Raw genomic sequence first — 19,841 nt, 5'->3', positions numbered from 1 at the left:
TGTTTCCACAGGGCATATAGACTGGTTATTTTTGCAGCTGGGACATGTTCAGCCTCACATAAGAACCTGGAAAATGCCATTCCTAAAGGGACTGGCCCCGTGAGCAGGCGCAGCTCTGTGGAGGAGTGACATGAGCACACACAGCTGGAACAGCCAATACAAGGGGCTTGGTGGGATCTGGAACCACAACCACACACTGGAAATGAAACAAAACTAGCAGTTCCCTTGGCCCTCTGTCTTTGGGGCTTATGCACCCTGAGCCAGATACACATTGTATGTGCCCAAGCGTGGGAAGTCCCTGTGCGTGTTCCTATGATTTGCTTCAACATGAAGCCCTGACGCTGGTTCTTCTACAAGAGCAGATTTCTTTACCTTTTTGTATGCCACACTTCCCGAGATAACACAGACCTGCGAATTTAATCCTACTGACAGCAGGCTCTCATGTTACTGGTACCTTACACAGACCCCAGCACGCTCCCAGCCTGCGCAGCCCTGGATGCAGGCTCACCCCATCCACAGCCTGCCCCGTGTGTGATGTCTGTGGGTATCTGAATGAAAGCAGAGGGGAAAATAATATATAGAAAATAAAGAACCAAAGGGCAAGCCAGTGCTCAGCTGGAAAAACACAAAGTGCCGAGAACAGCAAACCCAATCAATAACAATCACAACCCAGCAGCGGGCCAGGAAAGCGTGAACCGTTTTGGCCTGCTCCCTGCATGCTCCCCCACTGGGGAAACACAGTCCCTGGGGGTCCATGATTCCATCCCCTCCCACTCCACCCTGCGTTCGCCCTCATCAAAAAGCTTTATAGAATGCAAGTCCCCCAGGCTTGTTTTGGTCAGAAAATCAGCAGAGAGGAGAGAGGATCTCTGGATGGAGGATCAGGATTCCTGGGAGTGAGCTGGCACCCAAGCAAAGCTGTTGATGCTATGAAACACTGCTTCCAGCAAAAGCTCCTTACACCCCACATCCCTCCAACCACCCCTCCAAAGTTCTGTGCTGCCCAGGGGAGTGGCACTGCCTAGGACCAACGTGGGGAGAGGGAAACATGGAACGTGTCAGGGAAAAGCGGGGAGATCTCCCATCTCCCGGTCTAGCATCACTCCTCAGGATAGATTTTGGGGATTTCACTGTAGCAGCAGAGAGGTCAGCAGGAGTTGAAGGTTTTCAGATCGTATATATCACTCTATATGGTCTTGTCTATAGTGAGTGCTAAATATAACCGCACCAAACCTGGAGGTGACTTGAGTGCTGTGGTGCAGGGACATCCGCCACTGCACAGGCACCCTCCGCTACCTCAAAGCAATACAGATGTCAACAGCCACAACCCAAACTCAAGAATGCCTGTGAACCCTCCATTCTCCCAATGCTGAGAGTATGAGCCAGGTTCTCCCTCTTCCTTTCCCCCTCTCATAACCAGAATGGTTCCTCCTTTTGAGTGGTGACCAGTCAAAGTAAGGAAAGTTCTAGATTTAAGGTCCACTTGTCCATGGCATGTTGGACCCTCTTATCTATGGCACACCAGCATCTGCTTCAGCATAGCTACTTAACAACTTCAGCAGTGCAAGAAGCTCTGAATAGAAGGGGAAAGTCTCTTGTGTGGGTCAGAATAATTAGACTGAGCTCAAATTGGCTTTAGGCATCTGCTGCTGCCTCTGAGCAAAATCAAGCCATGTTGCTTCCATCAGCATCTCTCTGCTGTTAGCCTTACCCTGCAGAACAGAGGGGACCACATACTGCCTGGTGTAGGGCATCTCTGGGAACAAGACTTGCTCCAGCAGAAGCCATAAAGCCTCCTTATCCAGCTCTCATTAAAGCCAAGAGAAAAGAGGCCAGACAGAGAGATTGAGATGAGCCATTTCCCCAACAAACTTGCTTCCCTTTTTCATTCGCTCCGTTCTTTTTTTTTCCCCTTTAACTGTCATTAAAATAACAAGTTTCTGTTACAGTCTAAACATTCCCACATTGTATAAAGGGTTATGTTACACCAGAGTCACTGCCGGGCCCAGTGTTTGCACAGAAACCTCACTGCAGGTCCCCCCTCCTGACGAAGTGACTTATTAAAGTTTAAACAGTAATTAACAGAACAATAAAAATAAAGGGATGTTTGGGGAGTCGTAGTGCACACAGGGTTTTTGGCAGTGCCAGCACTTTTCAGTGCCCTGTGCTGGCAGAAAACACGCCTGCAAAACCAGTGGGAGAGATGGTGTGCTCAAAGGTATGATCCCAGCACCAGGGTGCAGAGAGCAGCAGGCAAGGGTGAGAGGGAAGGGGAGATGCTGACGGGGCACTTGGAACTGGTGCTCACCACCAGCCCTGCACCTGTGTCTGTGCCACACTGCACTGAGAGCCCTCCTGTTCTCTGATTGTCTGAGATGGACAAGCCCCCAGAATCTGAGTTTGGGGAATTGTGTCTCTGAAACCAGAGGTGGGATTTGGGGAAGTAGCTCCTTTACTTTATAGAGAGTGGCAGAGAGGAAACAGCAACCACAGAGCAAACCCCTGGGAAAACCCTGCAACAGGGAGAGCTTCTGCAAGAGCACCCAAGCGCAGCCCCCTTGCTTGAGAGTTTTAAAACCAGATAGGAGAAGACATCCCGTAGGGACTGATCCTGCCCTGGCCCTATGCTGATGTGGGGAGCTCTGAGTGCAGATCCAACAGGAATTCTGGAGTCATTGCCTCCTGAAACACAGTCAGAACCAGGCACCACACAACTAGAACCTATCTCGCTACGCAGGCCCACAACCTTGTCTCTGCCAATAGAGCAGAACTTCTCCAACCTATGTGAAATTGGTTGTTCAGGGCTTCCTTTACAGGAACATGACTGCTTTTCTTCTGTTCTGTTCCCATCCCAGTCACCTCCCTTGCCCAGGATGAGCTCTAGAGTATGTGGGTAGAGTTTAAGCTTAGGTTGTCAGCCCTCCCTGTTATCCAACATGCAGCAATGCAGAAAGATCTCATTTGAAGATATTTTTGGTGCCCATTGTAACTATTCTCAAATGTTTGCCTCAGTAGCTCACAGTGCTCGTTGGCTCTAGCCCTGATGTGTGACTCAGTACACACAGCATTGTGCAGTCCCATGTTTGCTAAATCTCTTCCAGTACAACTGCTCAGTTTGCAAATAAAAAGACAGCTCCGTACGGGTGCATCTCCTGTGCAGAGTGAACCTGGGGAGTGCTGCCTTGAGCCCTCTCCCATAAAGCTGTCCTTCAACTCTGGTGCTGGGACACCCAGGCTGCGGAGCTGCCCCACTGCTGCAAGGACACATGTGGAGCCCATCCAGCACCAGCTATTCCCAGCCTGCCCACAGCTTCCCTTCCCTCCCCTGCTGGGGTGCAGGAGGAGGAAAATCCTCCCAGATTCTGCTGCTGATGGAGCTTGCAGCAGCTGTATGAACAGCCACAGGAGATGCCCCCAGAAACCCCAGTATCCCACCAGTAGCAGTCACCCAAGTGCTTGCTCACACCTCCAGGAGGTGAACCTGCCAGCTCAGTCCTGCAAATGCATTCTGCAATGAAAACATACTCTAAATACCACAGGGCTGGCTTTGGAGCAGTCCATCAAGTGGATTCCTCCTCTTCAGTTCCCTCAGTAGTAAGGAGAACTCTGCCTTCTGCTTTCTCAATGGAGAACTAACGAGCTTGTTTCTGCAGCTGCTATATTGGCACTGCAGGGCAAAGACACATTTCAAGCTCCTCCAAGTCAACAAGTCTCATTCTTCTTCCAGCAGCTCAGTGGTATCCAGCTCAACATTATCACTTACTGACAAATACCCACCAACAGGAGAACAGACATGAATATTGAGAAGGGATCCTGATTACTCTGTTTCTCCTGCTCTCCCATCACAAACAACATTGAGCACCTGTCCAGGCACACTTGCTCACTCCGTAAGACATGGTTTAGTGGTGTGCTGGGTTAATGGCTGGACTTGATGATCTTAAAGATCTTTTTCAACCTAAACTATTCTAAGCAAAGTGAGCCTGCCCTGGCAGTGACAACCCTGCAAATGAGAGACAGAGCAGAGGGCTGGCATATAGGGTTCAGAATTAATGAAACCAAAACCTTTGCAACCTCAGTGATTTTACTGCATTCTGGTGCAAACTGATCAACTTGCATGGTGCCCCAGAGAGGATGTGAGATGGAAAGAAGGGAAGGGAGAGAGGCTGAGTGGGAGACATGCTGATGCCCATTCCCCTTAGAGCTGTGTTTTAACTGGGCCCCAGCAGCTCATCTGCAAGTGTGACACTTGCCTCTCCATGCCCCACTTGTTGACCTGTGCCCCATTCAGCACCCACTTCACTGCTCACAGTGTCTTCACAAAAGCCTGTCCTGAATCCTCATGAGGTCCCTGGGTCCCACTGCCAGGGATGTGAATGGGATGACAGATACATCACCAAACACAGCCTTGTTTGCCCAGCCACACTATGCCCTCATATCCCCAAACCTTCCACTGCCACATTTTGATTTCTCAGTGGCTTCTCTACCTCCTTGGGAAATGAAGGAAATGAACAGTAACTGGCTTGTACAGACTTGCCCTTGAGACAGTTTCTACAGAAGGCCCCTGAATCCATTGCAAGCCAGGCAGGGCAGCCTCTGCCTCCCTGATCAGCTGAGCCACTGGCTCTGGCTTTTCCTTCCCCTCATTGCCCCAAGGCAGCTGGATGCACAGGAACAGCATCCAGGAATCAGTGCTGGAGCAAGATGCTGTGTGAGAGCCAGCAGCTCTATGGCCTGAACTGCTCCCCAGGAAAGGTGTCCCTACCGTGCCTCCCTCCTGGAGATCTCTTTGCACATTCCCAAGGTTTCTTTGCACTGATGTGAGCTGAGCTGCCCATCTGCTTTCCAAAGGACTCTCCTGCCCCACAGACTGCCCCTCCAGCCCTGAGCACATGCAAGCAAAATCAATACATCAAATACACTCTCAGCCCAGTGCCACAGCTCTCCCCTTCCAGACCCACCCAGCTTGATCCCTCTCTAGCTGCTCTTATGCTCATGTCACTCTGCTAAGCTCAGAAGAATGATCTTCCCAGCTGACACCATGTCAGTGATGGCAGAACTGAGCTTATGCCTTTCCACTGCCACTCACATCAACCTGAGAGAAAGCCACACCACCCAGATCTGAACTCTTCATCCCATTCACCCAACTACAAGGATGTTTTCCAGCTCCTGGCTGTGCTGGAGTCAGGGTCTCTCGAGACTCATTTGAGTGGCAGTGCTTGAGAGGGAAAGTATGTTGAACAGGTACAAGTAGGTGCAAAGAGAACAAGAGAAGGTGCCCCCAGGTCAGCACTCACGTGCATTTTCCTCGGCCATGTCTGAGGAGCCTGGGAGTCAGCACAGAGCACAGCTTTGCATGGGGGTCTCAAATAGTTTCACAGTGCAGAAAGACTGTCCTGTGCACTTCCTTTTCCAACACGTCGTTCAGGAGGCCTCTACAGCAATGCCAGTAACTGCCTGTAGGGAATGTTACGTTAGAAAATTATCTAATGCACTCTTCATCATCTCATCTTGCAATCTACAGAAGCAACCATCACAGTACGACCCTTCTTCCAAACACCACTGACTTTATACACCGTGCTCAGTGGTAGCTTGGTCCACATCCCAGAATTCAGGCTCTCTTTTGGTTAACAGGCCATGAAATTATTTAGGCTATTCTTGATATTACATTCTGTTATATTTGTAATTAACACAGAAGGTCAGAAGTGCCACTACCTGCAATCCCCGTAGTTTGCTGAATACAGAGGAGACTGAGTGCTTCCAAGGGCTTGGTCCTCACCTAACTCTCCTGCTGGGGTTTATGGGAAGCCAACATTCAGAGCAGCCCTATCCCAAAAGGAAAGGGTTGGATATTGTCAGCGATTCTAATCTGCATGCATTTGGAATACAATCTGGGAACCAGCACTCCAGAATCGGGTCTTACCTCCTGTTTTTGGAAAGGACTTTTAAACAAAAGGGAAAACCCTGCCAGCACACTGAGCACTGGGTGCTATCTTCAATCAGGGAAGCCTAATTATACCCATTATCCTGATGAGGAAGCACTGGCACAAAGCTAGGCATTCGCATGGCTACAGATACAAAGCGAATCAGTGGCAAAGCGGGAATTAAACACAGGAATCATGGTGATGAGCTCATCACCCACTTCAGCATAGCCACATGCAGCTGGCCATGGACTAGACCATGTCCTACTGAAGTCCAGCAGCTTACAGAGCTGCTGAGGCGCCCTCCACACACCTCCATCACAGGGTGAAAGCTTCAGGCCAGTGCTGAGATGGCTGGGGGTGCTCTGGGACACGCAGAGGACGGGTCACACAAGCTGACCCATGAAGACTCAGCTCACAGTATTGGAGACAGACTGGCAGGGCTGCAGAAACCCAACAGCCAGGTCTGAGCCACCAAGGCACCCCACAGCCACACAGACTGTGGCAGGGATGAATCATCTGCTCCTCCTTCTGAAGCAGCTTCATCAACTTCCCTGGATGTGGATCCTCACAGCAAAGACCAGCCTGGTCTGTCTATGTATTAATGGTCTCCTAGCACCTAAAACCCACAGCTTTTCCTTGGCACCAGGGGCCAGCACTTGCCCTACACTCTCCCTGCCAGGTGCTGGGTGCTGGGTCTAAGAAAGGCTGCAGAATCCCTTGGGATTGAGAGTCATTACATAAACAATGCAATAGGATCACGGGCTGTAACTGTAAAAGCGCCTGAGGTCTTGGCACTGAAATCTGTCTCAGCAAAGGCCACTAAATGGAGACCCAAACAAAACAAACAAAAGCCCCAACTCTGTCAGCACCTAATGAACAATAATAAATAATAAATAATAACCCTATGAGCCAACATAGCAGGACAGATGGAGGCACCAGGCAGCTCTGAGGGAACGCTGACCCTACAGCAGTTGCCCTCCCTCCTTCCTCAGTCTCTTATCACACTGAGCTCAGGTCCACAGGTACCTGCAGGGTTAGGTCCAGAGGGGAAACCTGGGTCTCTGTCAGGCGTGTGCATCCCCCGGTAAGATGTATGCTAACATAATTCATATGCCCCTGGATCAGGACCTTCACCTGCTAAGGGAGCACATACATACACCAAGCCATGCCTAGCTCCTACTGCAGCATCTCTCTTCAAGTGCTAAAGGCAAAAAGCAGCAGATGGAGCTGAGCAAGGGAATCCAGGTAGGTGTGAGTCCAAAGCCTCTCCCCAGCATCATTATAGTCTTGACTCAAGTCCCCCACTTGTCCCATGCAAGCTGAACTCCCGGCAGGACATGGGAAGAGCTGCCTGGCAGGGACATGGGAAGAAACAAAGGGCCTAATTTAAGTATTTTTATAACTCAGTACTTGTGACAGTGGGTTTAGCAGTTGCCAGCCATCTGGAATAAAGAATTACAGCCACCTCCCCATAATCCTATATTGCCTAAACCCTAAAGCTGGTTATGGTGCAAGGATGAGGCAGCAGGTTGGGAGGAGGCAGTGATGGGAGCTGGGGGTGGAGAAAGGACCGCAGGAAAAATCCCAAACTTACTCCTTTTTCCCTGTGAGGCACTGGGTGGTCCCAGATGTGCCACAAGTATTTTTTGCTGGGAATCAAGAGACGACAGGATGAAGAGAGAGGGGGGAGAAAGGAGACAAGGAGTCCTCCATGACCACACAGTCGCATGCACCACACACACACGCACACAGAGGCTTACTGGTCCGCGCAGGGCTGTCAGGTAAATTAGATCTGAAAGCTGACAATTTCTGACCATATTTCCTTGATTATTTCAAACAAATGCACACCAGCCGCTGTAAGGAGATTAAAGTGACATAAACGTCCCGAGTGGGAGGAGGGAGGGCAGAGAATTCAGGTCACCCCCATCCGTCCCCCATTTGACAGCCGCTATATCGCTATCCAATCCAATAAAAAAATCCCCCCCTTTTGCTTTAATTAATTTTACAGCTAGCTTGCTTAATTACTTTCAATCAAAATCCTCCTGCCATCGCAAAATTAGAGATGGTTGAGCTCCATTAGCCTAAATTCTTCATTTCCATATAGAAAGAGGCTCCCTCGGCAAAGCCAACAGGGCTCCCTCCTATCCAAGCTGCCATCGGACAGATGCCTGTCCCTCTGTCTGTCTCCAGCTCCTTGGGAGAAGGGGGGGAGGAGAAGGATGCAGTCTTGTTCCCACCATCCCCTTTCATAAGGCAGCTCCTTGAGAGCCCTGGACCTGGGAGGCCTCTCTGCTCACAGCACACACCATGAGAGGTGAGGACAGCTTCCCACCATGCTGGAACCAGCATTTCCATGGCTGCCCAAGGAAGCTGGGACAGCACGCAGCTTCCTTCTGCTGGGATCCCTGCTGTGGCTGCCAGCACTGGGGATGGGATGTGGAAAGGACACATCTCCTGCTTGGGCTGGACCAAGCGCTGCCACTGTCATCGCACACATCCATGCAGGCATCGCTAAGTCGGAGCTGTTCTCTGCTGGACACATGGAAAGGGCATCGAAGGGACAGAGGGGCAGATCATTTTACATCTGCATGCTCTGGAGTTTGGTACCTTCCTTTGGGGCATCTGGCACCAGCCACTGTCAGAAACACAGCACCATGGACCATGGGGCTGTGACATTCCTGCAGCTCCTGTAGGCACCTTTAGCACCTCTCTCCTGTGAACACAAATCACAAACTGCCCCAATTTGGGCTGCTCTGAGAGCAGTCCCAACTGGCCTCACGTTCATGAAACCTCCTCAGAAGAGCAGGGAGTGGCAGCAATAAAGCCATACAGAGCTGGAAAGGAGACAAGAACTCCAAGCGGGTGGAGAGGACGGGTGCAGGAGGAAACCCTGGAAAGGAGCTGGGCACACTGGAACAGAGGAGCAGAAGCAGCTCCTCTCAAAGTACCATGGGAACTGGAGAGAATTACTCAGACTGCTCCAGTGGATCACACTGCACCATGTTCCCTCCTATTTCCCATAATTTCCTATGGTTTCATCTTTTCTCATCTCCCCACACTACCCTCAGAGCAACGGGATTCCATGTACACTCAGCACCCCATGTAGGTACTGAACCTGGAGCTGCAGGAAGGTCACAGGGGCACCCTGGTCTCTGCACCTTCCCGCTCTTCGGAAAGCTCCAGACGTGCTTATGATAAGCACAAGAAGCCCAAGCACCCCCCCGGTCTCCACGGAGGACAGGTCAAACCCTTGCTGCTTCAGAACAAAATGGAGACAAACACAGACCTATTTTGTTTATAAGCTTAAAACTGAATCCAATGGCGCATCTACCTGGGGATTTTAGATTAAATGGTTTAAGAAACTCAAATAGGCTTTTTAATCCGGTCAAATAAAAAGAGCCCCAAAGAAGCAAAGAATTCACCCTGCTGAGCCTCAACGCCTGTGAAGACAGCCAGGCAAGAACGGCTTCCTTACTCCCTGCAACTCCTCCCCACCCTGGCATGGGACATAATGTGTTTGCCAACATCTGGAAGCTCAGGAAACACCCTGCTCAGGGTGCAGGCTTCGCTTTCCCACGGACAACCCATCTCCATCCTGCTCTATAACAGTGTCTTCATCCTTTCTGTGTTCCCTTACAGTGTTCATCTGGGCCCTTCCCCCAGTACATGGCAGGCCATGAGCATGATGCCAGCCCTGGTTACATCACCAGCACCAGCCAAAAGCAATCCAAGAGAAGGCACCAAAACCCCTAATCCCGGTTCAACACACACATTTAGGGACTGTCTTCCATACACACTACATCTCTGCATGTTCCACAGAGATAGGTGAGAAGATGAGGGGCTGAGCAGACGTGGGCTCACAAGATGCAGACTGGGGACCAGCAGGGTCTGCCCAGGGAAGAGGGCAGCAGCAGGACAACCAGCCAAGGTCTGGTGGATGGAGACCAAGCCTGATGGACTCGGGGAGTTTGATGAGCTGAGCCCTGACAAGGAGCAGGAAGCAAAGGGGCTCTCTGCTCTGCTGCATGACCACTTCTCATAGAATCACAGACTGGTCTCGGTTGGAAAGGACCTTAAAACTCACCCAACTAGACACCTTCCGCCAGACCAGGTTGCTCCAAGCCCCATCCAACCTGGCCTTGAACACTTCTCCAGCACTTCCAGCCTTGCACCTTCTCCCAGTACCACATCTCACCAACTTTCCAACAGAAACTACCCTCCTCTCCCCCACGGCTGCTGTTCAGCTCCGGAAGCGCTCCGAACCAGCTTTCCCCTGCACATGCTCTGCAATAAAATTCCCGACTTGTGTCTCGCCTGCTCCAATGCTCAGAGCAGCTGGGACAATAGAACAGAGAGGCCCTAAATCCACCAGACTCACCCTAAATAGCAATGGCCCATAATTTCGCCTGACATTCAGGAGCTTGTTATTCTTTCCCCTCGTCGCCTGGCTGGAGCTGTTCAGACCCATCAGTGTTATTCTATGCATTAAACAGGAAAAAAAACAACTCAACAACAACCCAGAGAGTTTCCAAGCCTGCCCAGTGAGAACAGGAGAACAACCCTGGCTGTGCTGGTGGAGGGAGAACAGGAGGAACCAGTGCTTCAAACCCAGACCCTACATGGAGGGGAACACCAAGGAGTGGGTCCTGCTGAGAACCCCCATCAGAAACACACACTTGCCCTTTCCTCTGAGTCCATCCCTATCAAAGCAGCTCAATCTCTCCCACCTCTTCCTTCCAGCCTCCCATCTGGAGCCCGGGAATGCTGCATGCACACTCCTCCCCACCACCCCGCAGTGTGGGGAGCTTTAACCACAACAGTTTGGGGTTTGGGGTTTTGTTGTTTCTTTTCCAGGCTGGCTCCAGCTGATTAAGGACCTGCAACAGGATGTAGGGATTACAGCAAGCCCTGGCTTCGGATCAGCTGGGGCACAGAGCCAAACGAGAGAGCGAGGATTGCCCCCAGCCTGGCTGCCAAACCGGCACTCGTCCTGCTGGGAGGCTGGAGCCCTGCGCTGGAACAAGGCCCCTGCCCTCGCTGGCTCCGATGGGGAATGGCCTGAAGCCCACACTGACAAACGTGCCCACACAGAGGGCAGGGGTGTGAGGATGAGGGATCTGTGGCTTACAGGGCTTGCTGGAGAGAGGAAAATCCCTTATGGCCTTGCTCTTTGTGCCTTCACCCCCAGCTAAACAGAGGTCTGAAGGGACAGGCACATCCCCACCTCCTGTCTTGAGCATCCTGACTTGGAGATGCCCAATCCCTCTGCCAGGGTCGGCACCACGTGGAGCTTCTAGTGCATATCCTGGAATAATACACAGCAAACTATGTGCTGAGTTTTTAATCCAGGAAGAAGTGATCAGGGAAGGCAATAATCTCACTTGGCACACAGAGCACAGCAGGATCTTGCTTCTGGGGAGGCATCAAGAGCAGAATTAGCTTCAAGGAGACTCTGGAGCTTTTCTTTCCTTCTGCTAACACTGAACCCTGCCTGGACCAGCAGCAGCCCCCAGCATCTTTCTGAAGTGCCCGTCACTGCAATATCCAACTGCTTTGTCCCTTAGGGGACGTTCCCCCCACCGTGCTTGGATTTTCCAAGCCCCTCTTGGACAGAAGCAAGAGGGACAGAGGCAGGGAGAGCAGCCTCCTGCTCTGACCTGAAGCTGTGAGCCTCAAGTCCTGTTTTAATCAGGTCTGGCAGAGCTGCTGCCTCATTTCCCAACCTGCCACCTCAGAGGGATAATTTGCCAGCCCTTTCCCGGCGAGCTCTGTGGAAGCACTCTCCAGAGCCTGAGCACGCTTTCCCCTTCACGGCCAAATCCTGCAAGCTTCACTCTGGCATGTCTCCCTCTCCTAGTGACCCCCAGGCTCTGTCTGAGTAAAGGAAGTCATGAAGATGCCAGGATTTGGTCCTCTTTTCCAAGCGCTCCCTGGCAAGACCTGGCAGTAAGAGGGGGAAGCTGCTTGGAGCAGCAGGAGGGGGTGGAAATCTGTCTGGCAGCAGCAGCAGCAGCAGCGCAGAGACTCCTTAGTGCTGCCCACCAGACTCATCCTAGCAGAGAAACTCTGGAGTCAGCTCCTGCCGGCCCGGGGCTGTGGGGGGAAGGCAGGAGTTGATATTGCAGGCGGAGGCCACTGGGATACCATTGAAAGCTGCTAAATATGACCAGGTTAGCACTTTAGTCTTTAATGGCAGGTCACCATTAATAAACCCAGGGCCCCAGGGTGCAGTTCAGAGCTTCCTTACAACCCCCCCCTCCTCCCCGAAACACTCATTTCATTAACTTCACTGTGCGTGGTGCTCGCTCGGCACCTAGCAGAGGTTCGGTAGGCTGAAGGTTTGCAGGGGTTAAGGACATCTTACAGGAGCTAAGCATTCTCTCATGATGTGATGGAGCAGGGAAGCTGCCTGCATAACTCCCCACTGCCTCTCGTTCCCTGGTTCATAAAAGCCCACAGCTTTTGGACCGACACAGATGGGGCACCATGGAAAGCCTCCTGTGGGAAGCAGCACTGTCCTGGGTCCACGGCCAAGGGGCTAAGCACTGGCAAAGGACAGCCAAAAACATGGTTCCTAACCCCAACTCTGGCTCTGAATCCCAGTCTGGCCTTGAGGAAGTCACTTCCAGTCACCGTGCCTTGTCTTCCCCATCTGTGGAAGTATAGCAGCAGGGAGAAGGGCAGGGGGAAGTTACTTGGGATCCAGGCAGGGAAGAAGCCTTTGTTAAATAAAAAGACGGTGAACAATAAAGGCCAAATCCTGCTCTTGGGGATGCTGGAATGACCCACGGGATCGCCGCAGTGTACCAAAGGGTGAACTTGGCCATCGGTAACAGCAGAGAGGGGCTCATGGAGCGAGCATGGGGGAGGACACTCAGGCTGTGCAGTGCAGGACACGAAGGACAAAGTGAGAGGAAAAGACAGGGCTTTGCTCCACCTGCTTTCACTGTGATGCTGGCTGGTTCCTGGAGGGATGGTGGGAGGGGAGGAGGGACAAATGGATGTCCCAGCTGCCAAAAATCCCATAGCACGTCTCTATTGATCTGCCCTACTTGGCAACTGAAGCTGCAGCCACCGTCTGTGGTGCTTGATCAATAAGACCTGGGCGGGCAGGGAGGGAGAGGCACTTTTATGGGCAGGCGGGGTCTTGAGGGGAAGTGTTTTGATTTTCAGAGTGACTGCAGAGTCAAGGAAGAGCAAATCCTGGGACTGAAGCTGCGGTTTAGGTTGGACTCATTTCAAATACCTGCTGAGCCCTTTACACTGCGGCCCCAGTGACCTCCTGCACATGGGAGCTGCTCCAGCCTCTGTGCTCACTGCCCACCCATGAGAGCCTCTCGCCTGGCCTGGATGCTCCCAGTACAGATGTGGCCAGCACAGACTGTGTGTGCGTGGTAATCCTCCAGGAGCTCCCTATGGACCCTCCCCAGGGACCTGGCGAGAGGCAGAGACTCCCGCAGCTGGATGAGAAGGAATCCCAGTGCAGCTCAAAGAGCCTCTGGAGATACCTCAAGTCCCCAGGCAACGTTTCATGATGGCTTTCGCAATGTGACTGTCGCCGGGGCCAGCCAGATGGGGAGGGTTCAGACCCTGGCGCTGACAGCCAGGCTGATTCAGCAGAGCAGACAGGCTCTGACGGGCCAGCCCACACCACTGCATGCTGCTGGGTGGGAAGCATCACTCACTGCCCCTGGCCTCTCCATGGTTACACACAGTGAGCCAGGCAGGCCATGCACTGGGGAGGAGGTGACTGCCACCAAACCCTTGTGTGTTTCTGTGTCTGGAGACCACTTTCTTATGTTCAGATCGTGCAGCTGGGCCATTACTATGGAGCCTTGGAGATGAGGTGACTTGGTGATATGGAGGAGAGCTCTGTGTTTGAATGCTCTATGCTGTGTTTGAATGATCTGGTCACCCACCTTGCTAATTTGGTGCCCAAACCCCATCAGGAGAAGATACAAAGGGAAAGGAAAGTTCTTTTCTCATACAGAAGGCCAAGTAAGGTGGCACGAGTGCCCCGTCCCTAAAGCCAAGAGCCAGCAGCAGCCTGCTGGCTCCAATGAGAGCTGGCTGCAAGGGGGCCGGTGCACTGGTTGTCACCTCCAAATGCCCTTTGGATAGATATGGAGAGAGAGAGAGGGAATCTGCAGTTGTTCCAACGTTTCTCGCTCAGCAGAACAACTGTTGCAGTCCTTTTGGTACAAACCCAGCAACTGTTCCCAAAAGCACAGCCTCCTCAGCTCCTGGCCTTAAAAAAACCCCAACAGCCCATCTCCAAAACGCCGGCTTCTGAGTCAGGGCAAAAGTGTTATTAACAAAAACATCACTCAGGGGTGGGACACCTGCTCCCTGACAAGCAACTGGCCTGGCTGCCCATGGTTAGGGTATTACATCAGGCCCCAAAAAGAGAAAGGCAAGGGAGGGAGAAGGGGAGAGAGTGGAAAAGAACAGACAAGAGGGAGGATGACAGCAGAAGGGAGTAACAAAGACAAAGAAGAGCAAGAGAAGGAAAGCACAGAAAGAAAAGAGCAAGTGCGAGCGCATGTGAGAGACGGCGCAGGAGAGAGCGGGAGCGTGTGGGGGAGAGCAGGGAAGTGTGCTGGAAGTGGTGGTGTGTGTGCAATAAAGTGTGGGAGTGAGGATGTGTGAGAAAGACTGCGAGCGTGTGTGCATATGGCAGAGACCGGAGTTAAGAGGAGGAAGAGAAAAAGTAAAGGAAGGGGGGAATGACGCCACGAAACGCTTGGAAAAGTGTAACAAGAAAATAGGGAGGAAGAGAGGAACAAAAGGAAAAGTGAAGGCCATCACACAAATGGGTCTGGTAAAGCAAGGGAGCAAAGATAAGGGCAAGGAGGGAGGGATGGGAAGAGGAGGTGGGGGGCATTTGGGATGGTGCAGGGTGAGGGTCAGCAAGAGAGAGGAGAGGGAAAGGGAGAAAGAGCGGAGGAAAAAGGGAATAAAAGAAATAAACAGGGGGGAGGGAGGGAAAGATGTCTATTAAAAACCTCAGTGCATAACACAAAATGTCAGGGTTTATAGCTTCATTCTTGGCATTGCTGGTACTGAGAACCCCACACAGAAATGTCACTGCTTGTCATGTTTAATCACCTGCTATTTGTTAACACCTTCGCTGCGAGGAGCCTGCCCCTCACCCCTTGCAGGCTTTCCTTTTGGAGAATAAACTGGGAAAACATGTCTCTGCCTCCCTGTTCTCTCTGGACAGCTTCAGCTGAGCCCGGAACCAGGCAGGGCACTCCAGGACAGGCAGGAACATGGGACACAGCCCCTTGCTTTCCAGACGGGGCTTTCAGCACAGGGGCTGCAGAGCTCCCTAACCAAGCAGGATAGTGACAGGCACCATTGTCCATCGCTGGGGAGGCAGAGGATGTGCAGACATGGGAATGGGACAGAGGATGCTCCTGGGAGCGCGGGACAATGCGAGGAGCGGTGGGGAGCAGAGTCTGGGGGCTGAATTGCTTCAAGGCAGAGACAGGAGGCAGGAGGGAGAGGGGAAGGCTCAGCTCAGTGAACACACATGGGTGAACCAGGGTGCACGGGCAGGGAGGAGCAGGGCACCGGGCCCCTCCTCCTGCTGCTTTACCCCCCTCTGTGCTCCCGTCCCACTCATGTCCTGTGCCGAACACACAGAAATAAAACCCCTGAAATCCATGCAAGTCTGGAATTCTCCAATCTGTTTGCCTGAACAGCAACTGTCACATAAAAGCAAACATCCAAAGCTATTAAATGTACAGTTACAGTTCCTTGCCCTGGCATCTGCACTGGTGACTTTACTCTAGTTCCTCCCAAAGCCTTGGACGCATGGCTTGTATTTATGCCGGTTTTCCCCTGTGTCAGGCACTCGTGCCCCGCTGTCTGCACTTCCACCCAGCTGCATGCTGGCTGTCTGACATCACGCTGCACTGCTACAGGAATTATTTTGAGGTCATCTCCCAACAAGACTTCTCCCCACTATTTCACACACTCCAAGGGGAAAGAAATCAAACCCTGCTCTCCTTCGTACCGCAGGGCTCTCCCATGCGAGCCATGAAAACCTAATCCTGCAATGTCCAGGCTTACAGAAAGAACTCATCATCCCCCCCCCCCCCAAGGAAGGAAAATGTAAAGATGTGTATGCAAAGATCATTAGTGCAGCTCTTTTGCTTTAAGCAAAGAATGGCAATCACCTCTGTTTAAACACAAGTGAAGGCTCAGCACAGCCCTTGCCCCACACTCTGAAATGCTTCTGTCAGTGTGCAGCGGGTTTGAAGTGCTGATGCCAGTGAAGTCAGACTTCCCTGTTGGAAATGAAGAGAATCTGGGGAGCTGAAGCAATCACACGGCTGAAAGGGGATCCTAAATGCCTCTGACCCTTTTTCATGCATTCAAACAACAGAAAACCAGCAGAAGCCGTCGGCTGCCTGGTGACCAGCACAAAGGTTTCTGCTCCAGCAGATCTCCGGATGCCCAGATCCCTCCTGTGATTCATGGATGGGCAGCAGAGAGCTGATGGCTTCAGCTGCAGGACCAAGGGGCTTCCCGGTGCTGGTGTCATCACAACACTACGAACCCGCAAGAAGAACATCCCATACAGAAAAAAGCACAGACCTGCAGAAACTTGGTGCTCATCTCCCTCCAATCCCTGTAAAACCTTTTTAACATCCAGTCTAGATCACCCAGGACTAGCTGTGGGACCGAAGTAAAAACCTTCAAGCACAAACCAGCCAGTTTGGGAAACCCAAACTCTTGGACTTCACATCTTGGTCTCTGGTAGCAATGGCAGCATGATCCTACCCAAACTTCCCTGTGTGTTTCCCTCAGAACAGTGCCTTCGTGGTGTTTTCTGATCGAGATCCTTGCTAGTTTCCAAAAGCAAGTATCTACATCTCCATCTCACACACCAGAGAGACCCTGTGGGTGCTGGGGAAACCTGCACTGCTGCTCCTCACCACCCTTGCACTGAGCACAGCGGCTTTCACTCCATCCAGCTCCTCTCCCAGACACCCACATCCCCCCCCCAGACTCCACGGGTCAATCCAGGCCCTGTTTCCACACCAAAGAACAACCCGGCTGCAATGCAGCGACCGCTATCCCCTGTCAGGGGGTGCAGGCAGAGTCTCAGCCCTCTTGGGGAACAGTGGTTTCTGCCCCAAAGGACCAGCACGAGGTGCAGGAGCCACCCCAGGTCCTATTCTGGGAACGGGAACAGTACACAGAACTCTCCCTTGGGCCTTTCGCCAAGGACAGAATTCACCCTTCTGAACACAGGCCAGGATGATCTAAAGTGACTACTGACTTTTGTTGCCCAACTTGAGTCACCTTAAATGGGCCTATTTTTCCAAGTGTCACTGCTCAGCACAGCTGAGAATCAGGCCCCTGTGAGATGTCTAACCCTACACGTCCACGTTCTGTAACAAGAAAGACTATTCCTCTCCTGTGTGACTTCATCTAGCCTGGCTGGGCCTTTTATCTTTTCCTCCTCTCCCCTCCCTCCTCCTTGTTCTTTTCTTTTTCAGCTTTTTATGAATTTCTCTCAGCTTCCCTCCCTCTTCCCCCCCCCTCAAGGTCATGCGGCTCATTTCCACGTTGAACATTTACTCAGCAAGCCAGGTCCTTTCACAGATGCTCGCCACAAACAAGCTTTCTGATAGAGTCAGGAGGAGAGAAACTAGGAAGGCCAAAACAATGCCAGAAATACATAAAAAGAGCCCCAAAGTGGGGCTGTAACGGGGTAGAATATTGCACAGAGAAAGCTGCAGGTGGAACACTTTTGGATTTAGCTTACTCCATTGCCCTGATTAGTTTCTAGCTCTCTCTTCTTGTTTGTTCTTCTGAATATTGTTGTTCTGCTGGGAGGGCAATCTATATAAGGGAGACATTCAACCTTGTCTCTTCATCCACAGTGAAACTCATCCTCATTCAAAGCCCAGAACCCTTCCACCCCCTGGGCATCAGCTCCTTTACGACAGCGACCAGCAGCTCAAACCCACCTGGAGCAGAGGAGTTTTCATCTACGCACTTTGCTTGTTTTGCCTAAGCCCATTACTTATAAGCAGCTTGAATAAAGCATCAGGGTTTGTAGCTACCCTGGGTAATACACAGCGGGCCAGAGATCACCCGAAGGAGGTCAAACCCCTCTTCCCGTTCCCAGGAATGGATGGGGCCTTTTGTATCAGCATGGAGAGAGGCTGGAGTGGGTCCTGGAGAATCGTTTTCACCCTGAAGTACCAAGTCAGCTCCTCCCAGACCAGTCCTACAGACTGGCTGGAACAAAGAGCAGCCTCACCAGGTCTGTATTCTCCAGAGAGCTCTTCCTTCCTCACTGCTCAGAGGTGGCAATTTTGATAATCCTCCAACCCCAAAGAAACAGAATCTGGCCAATGCAGCGTGACTGAAAATCCAAACCTCAGGCTTGCCGGTGTCCAGAGATTCCTATTTCAATCTCCATTTGACTATCAGAGACAGCCACTGGTCCTCACATGAAAGACAGGTATTAAAAACATCAATTTGCTCCCTAACACCCCTTCATCTGAGATCCAGTGCCTCCATGGGCACTGGGAAATGAGAAGGAAAAGTAACTCTGCTGGCTTTTGTAGTCAGGTCATGGTTTTATGCCCAAGAGTAAACCCAGCCCGCAATTTCCCAAGGGAGACAGGCCACGAATTCCTTGCTGACAAAGTCAAGTTTGGGACAACAAGCATATAGTAACAAAGGGCTCTCACCTACCAAGCCCCCTGAGGAACACTGCCTGGAGGAAAGTGAGCTGCTCTGAAAGCACCCCCTTATTCTGTACACAGCAAGGCCCTTTGCCTGCTCCTCACTCCAGAGGAGTTCCTACCTTCGTTTTATGAGCTCTCAATGGAAGAATAGGAATCTGGGGATTCCTCCCAGCAGGAGAGGTAACTCCCAGCTGTGCTGCTCTCCACAGCATTCCCTGCATTTCTAGCTATGGACATAAGGATCATCCTCCTGGTTGAACAGCTCCCACCTCACAGTCGCCTGCTGGCAGCCCAGGGAGCACAGATCCAGCTATCCTGTTTCCATGGAGCCTGACCTTCTCCTGGAGGTTGCAGAAATACGCCCTTCCATAAACAGATACTCCACCTAGGAAAGCCTTAAACCACTGTCATGATGTTCCAGGTTTAGGTAGCTAGCCGTAAATACAGTCGTATTTGGAACAGTTAGTACTATAGGAGCTGCACTCTCTCAGAGTAGCAGTACCCAGATCAGAGCAATGCTTGGGTCCACCAGCATCACAGTAACGAAGCAGAAACCCCACAAGTTTTGCCAGAGACTTAAAATACAGTTGGAATAAAATACAGCTGCAAAAAACTACTCTGATTTCAAGTGCTTTTGGCTACTCTCAACTCTGCACTGACAGCACAGCAATGGGAAATGCACACTGGCAGCAGTGACCCTGTCCCAAGTGGCAGCACGCTCCAAGGGAGCAGGGTGGGATGCTGTGGGATGCTGTGTGGGCAGTGAGGCCCCTTCTAAGGTTGGGAATTGAACAGGGTGGTCCCACAGTGTGCTCAGGCTCCCTGGCAGGGCCCGTCTCATCTCAGTGAGTGCTGCTGCTCCCTCCCAGCGCGCACATGGCTTTAATGTTTTTATTACCTGTTTGACTCGCTGCCTTATTGCTTCTCCTCTTAATGGGGCTGTAACCGTGGAAACGAGGAATAAACGGCCACCAGAAAATGAGATGATTAAACAGGTCACCCTGGCAAAACAAACTCAGTGCTCACACAGCCCAGGCTGCGCATGCAGTGTGTGCCCGGGGAAACATGGGGCCGGGTGGGAGAGGGCTGGGACACGCGCCTGGAAGCAGGGCACCACCGAGAGATGCCTCCTTGGAGAAGAGCGGTGCCTGCCCCAGAGGGATGATGCTGTGTGCCTTCGGGACAGGCATGTGGAAAACAGCGA

At 51.9% G+C, this 19,841-nt stretch overlaps 1 protein-coding gene across 9 annotated transcripts in view; it reads right to left on the bottom strand.

Annotated features, from left to right (window-relative positions):
• Positions 1-19,841, bottom strand: part of CASZ1 (castor zinc finger 1) — a 280,840-nt gene that overhangs the window by 60,282 nt on the left and 200,717 nt on the right. For 5 of the 9 annotated variants that reach the window (XM_057431546.1, XM_057431529.1, XM_057431536.1 and 2 more), the window contains one exon: positions 5,295-5,454. The exons of the other annotated variants lie outside the window; for them this stretch is intronic. In XM_057431546.1, coding sequence (XP_057287529.1) covers positions 5,295-5,313 — 19 coding nt within the window. In that variant the 5' untranslated portion in view covers positions 5,314-5,454. The remainder of the gene's footprint in view (positions 1-5,294; positions 5,455-19,841) is intronic. 9 annotated transcript variants of the gene reach the window in all.

Source organism: Pezoporus wallicus, unplaced genomic scaffold (assembly GCF_028554395.1).
Source record: "Pezoporus wallicus isolate ANWC-B61680 ecotype Strahan unplaced genomic scaffold, APGP_CSIRO_Pwel_v1 contig_8006, whole genome shotgun sequence".
Taxonomy (NCBI): domain Eukaryota; kingdom Metazoa; phylum Chordata; class Aves; order Psittaciformes; family Psittacidae; genus Pezoporus; species Pezoporus wallicus.
Note: the sequence above shows the minus strand (reverse complement) of the source record. Positions and strands in the feature narration are given on the sequence as shown.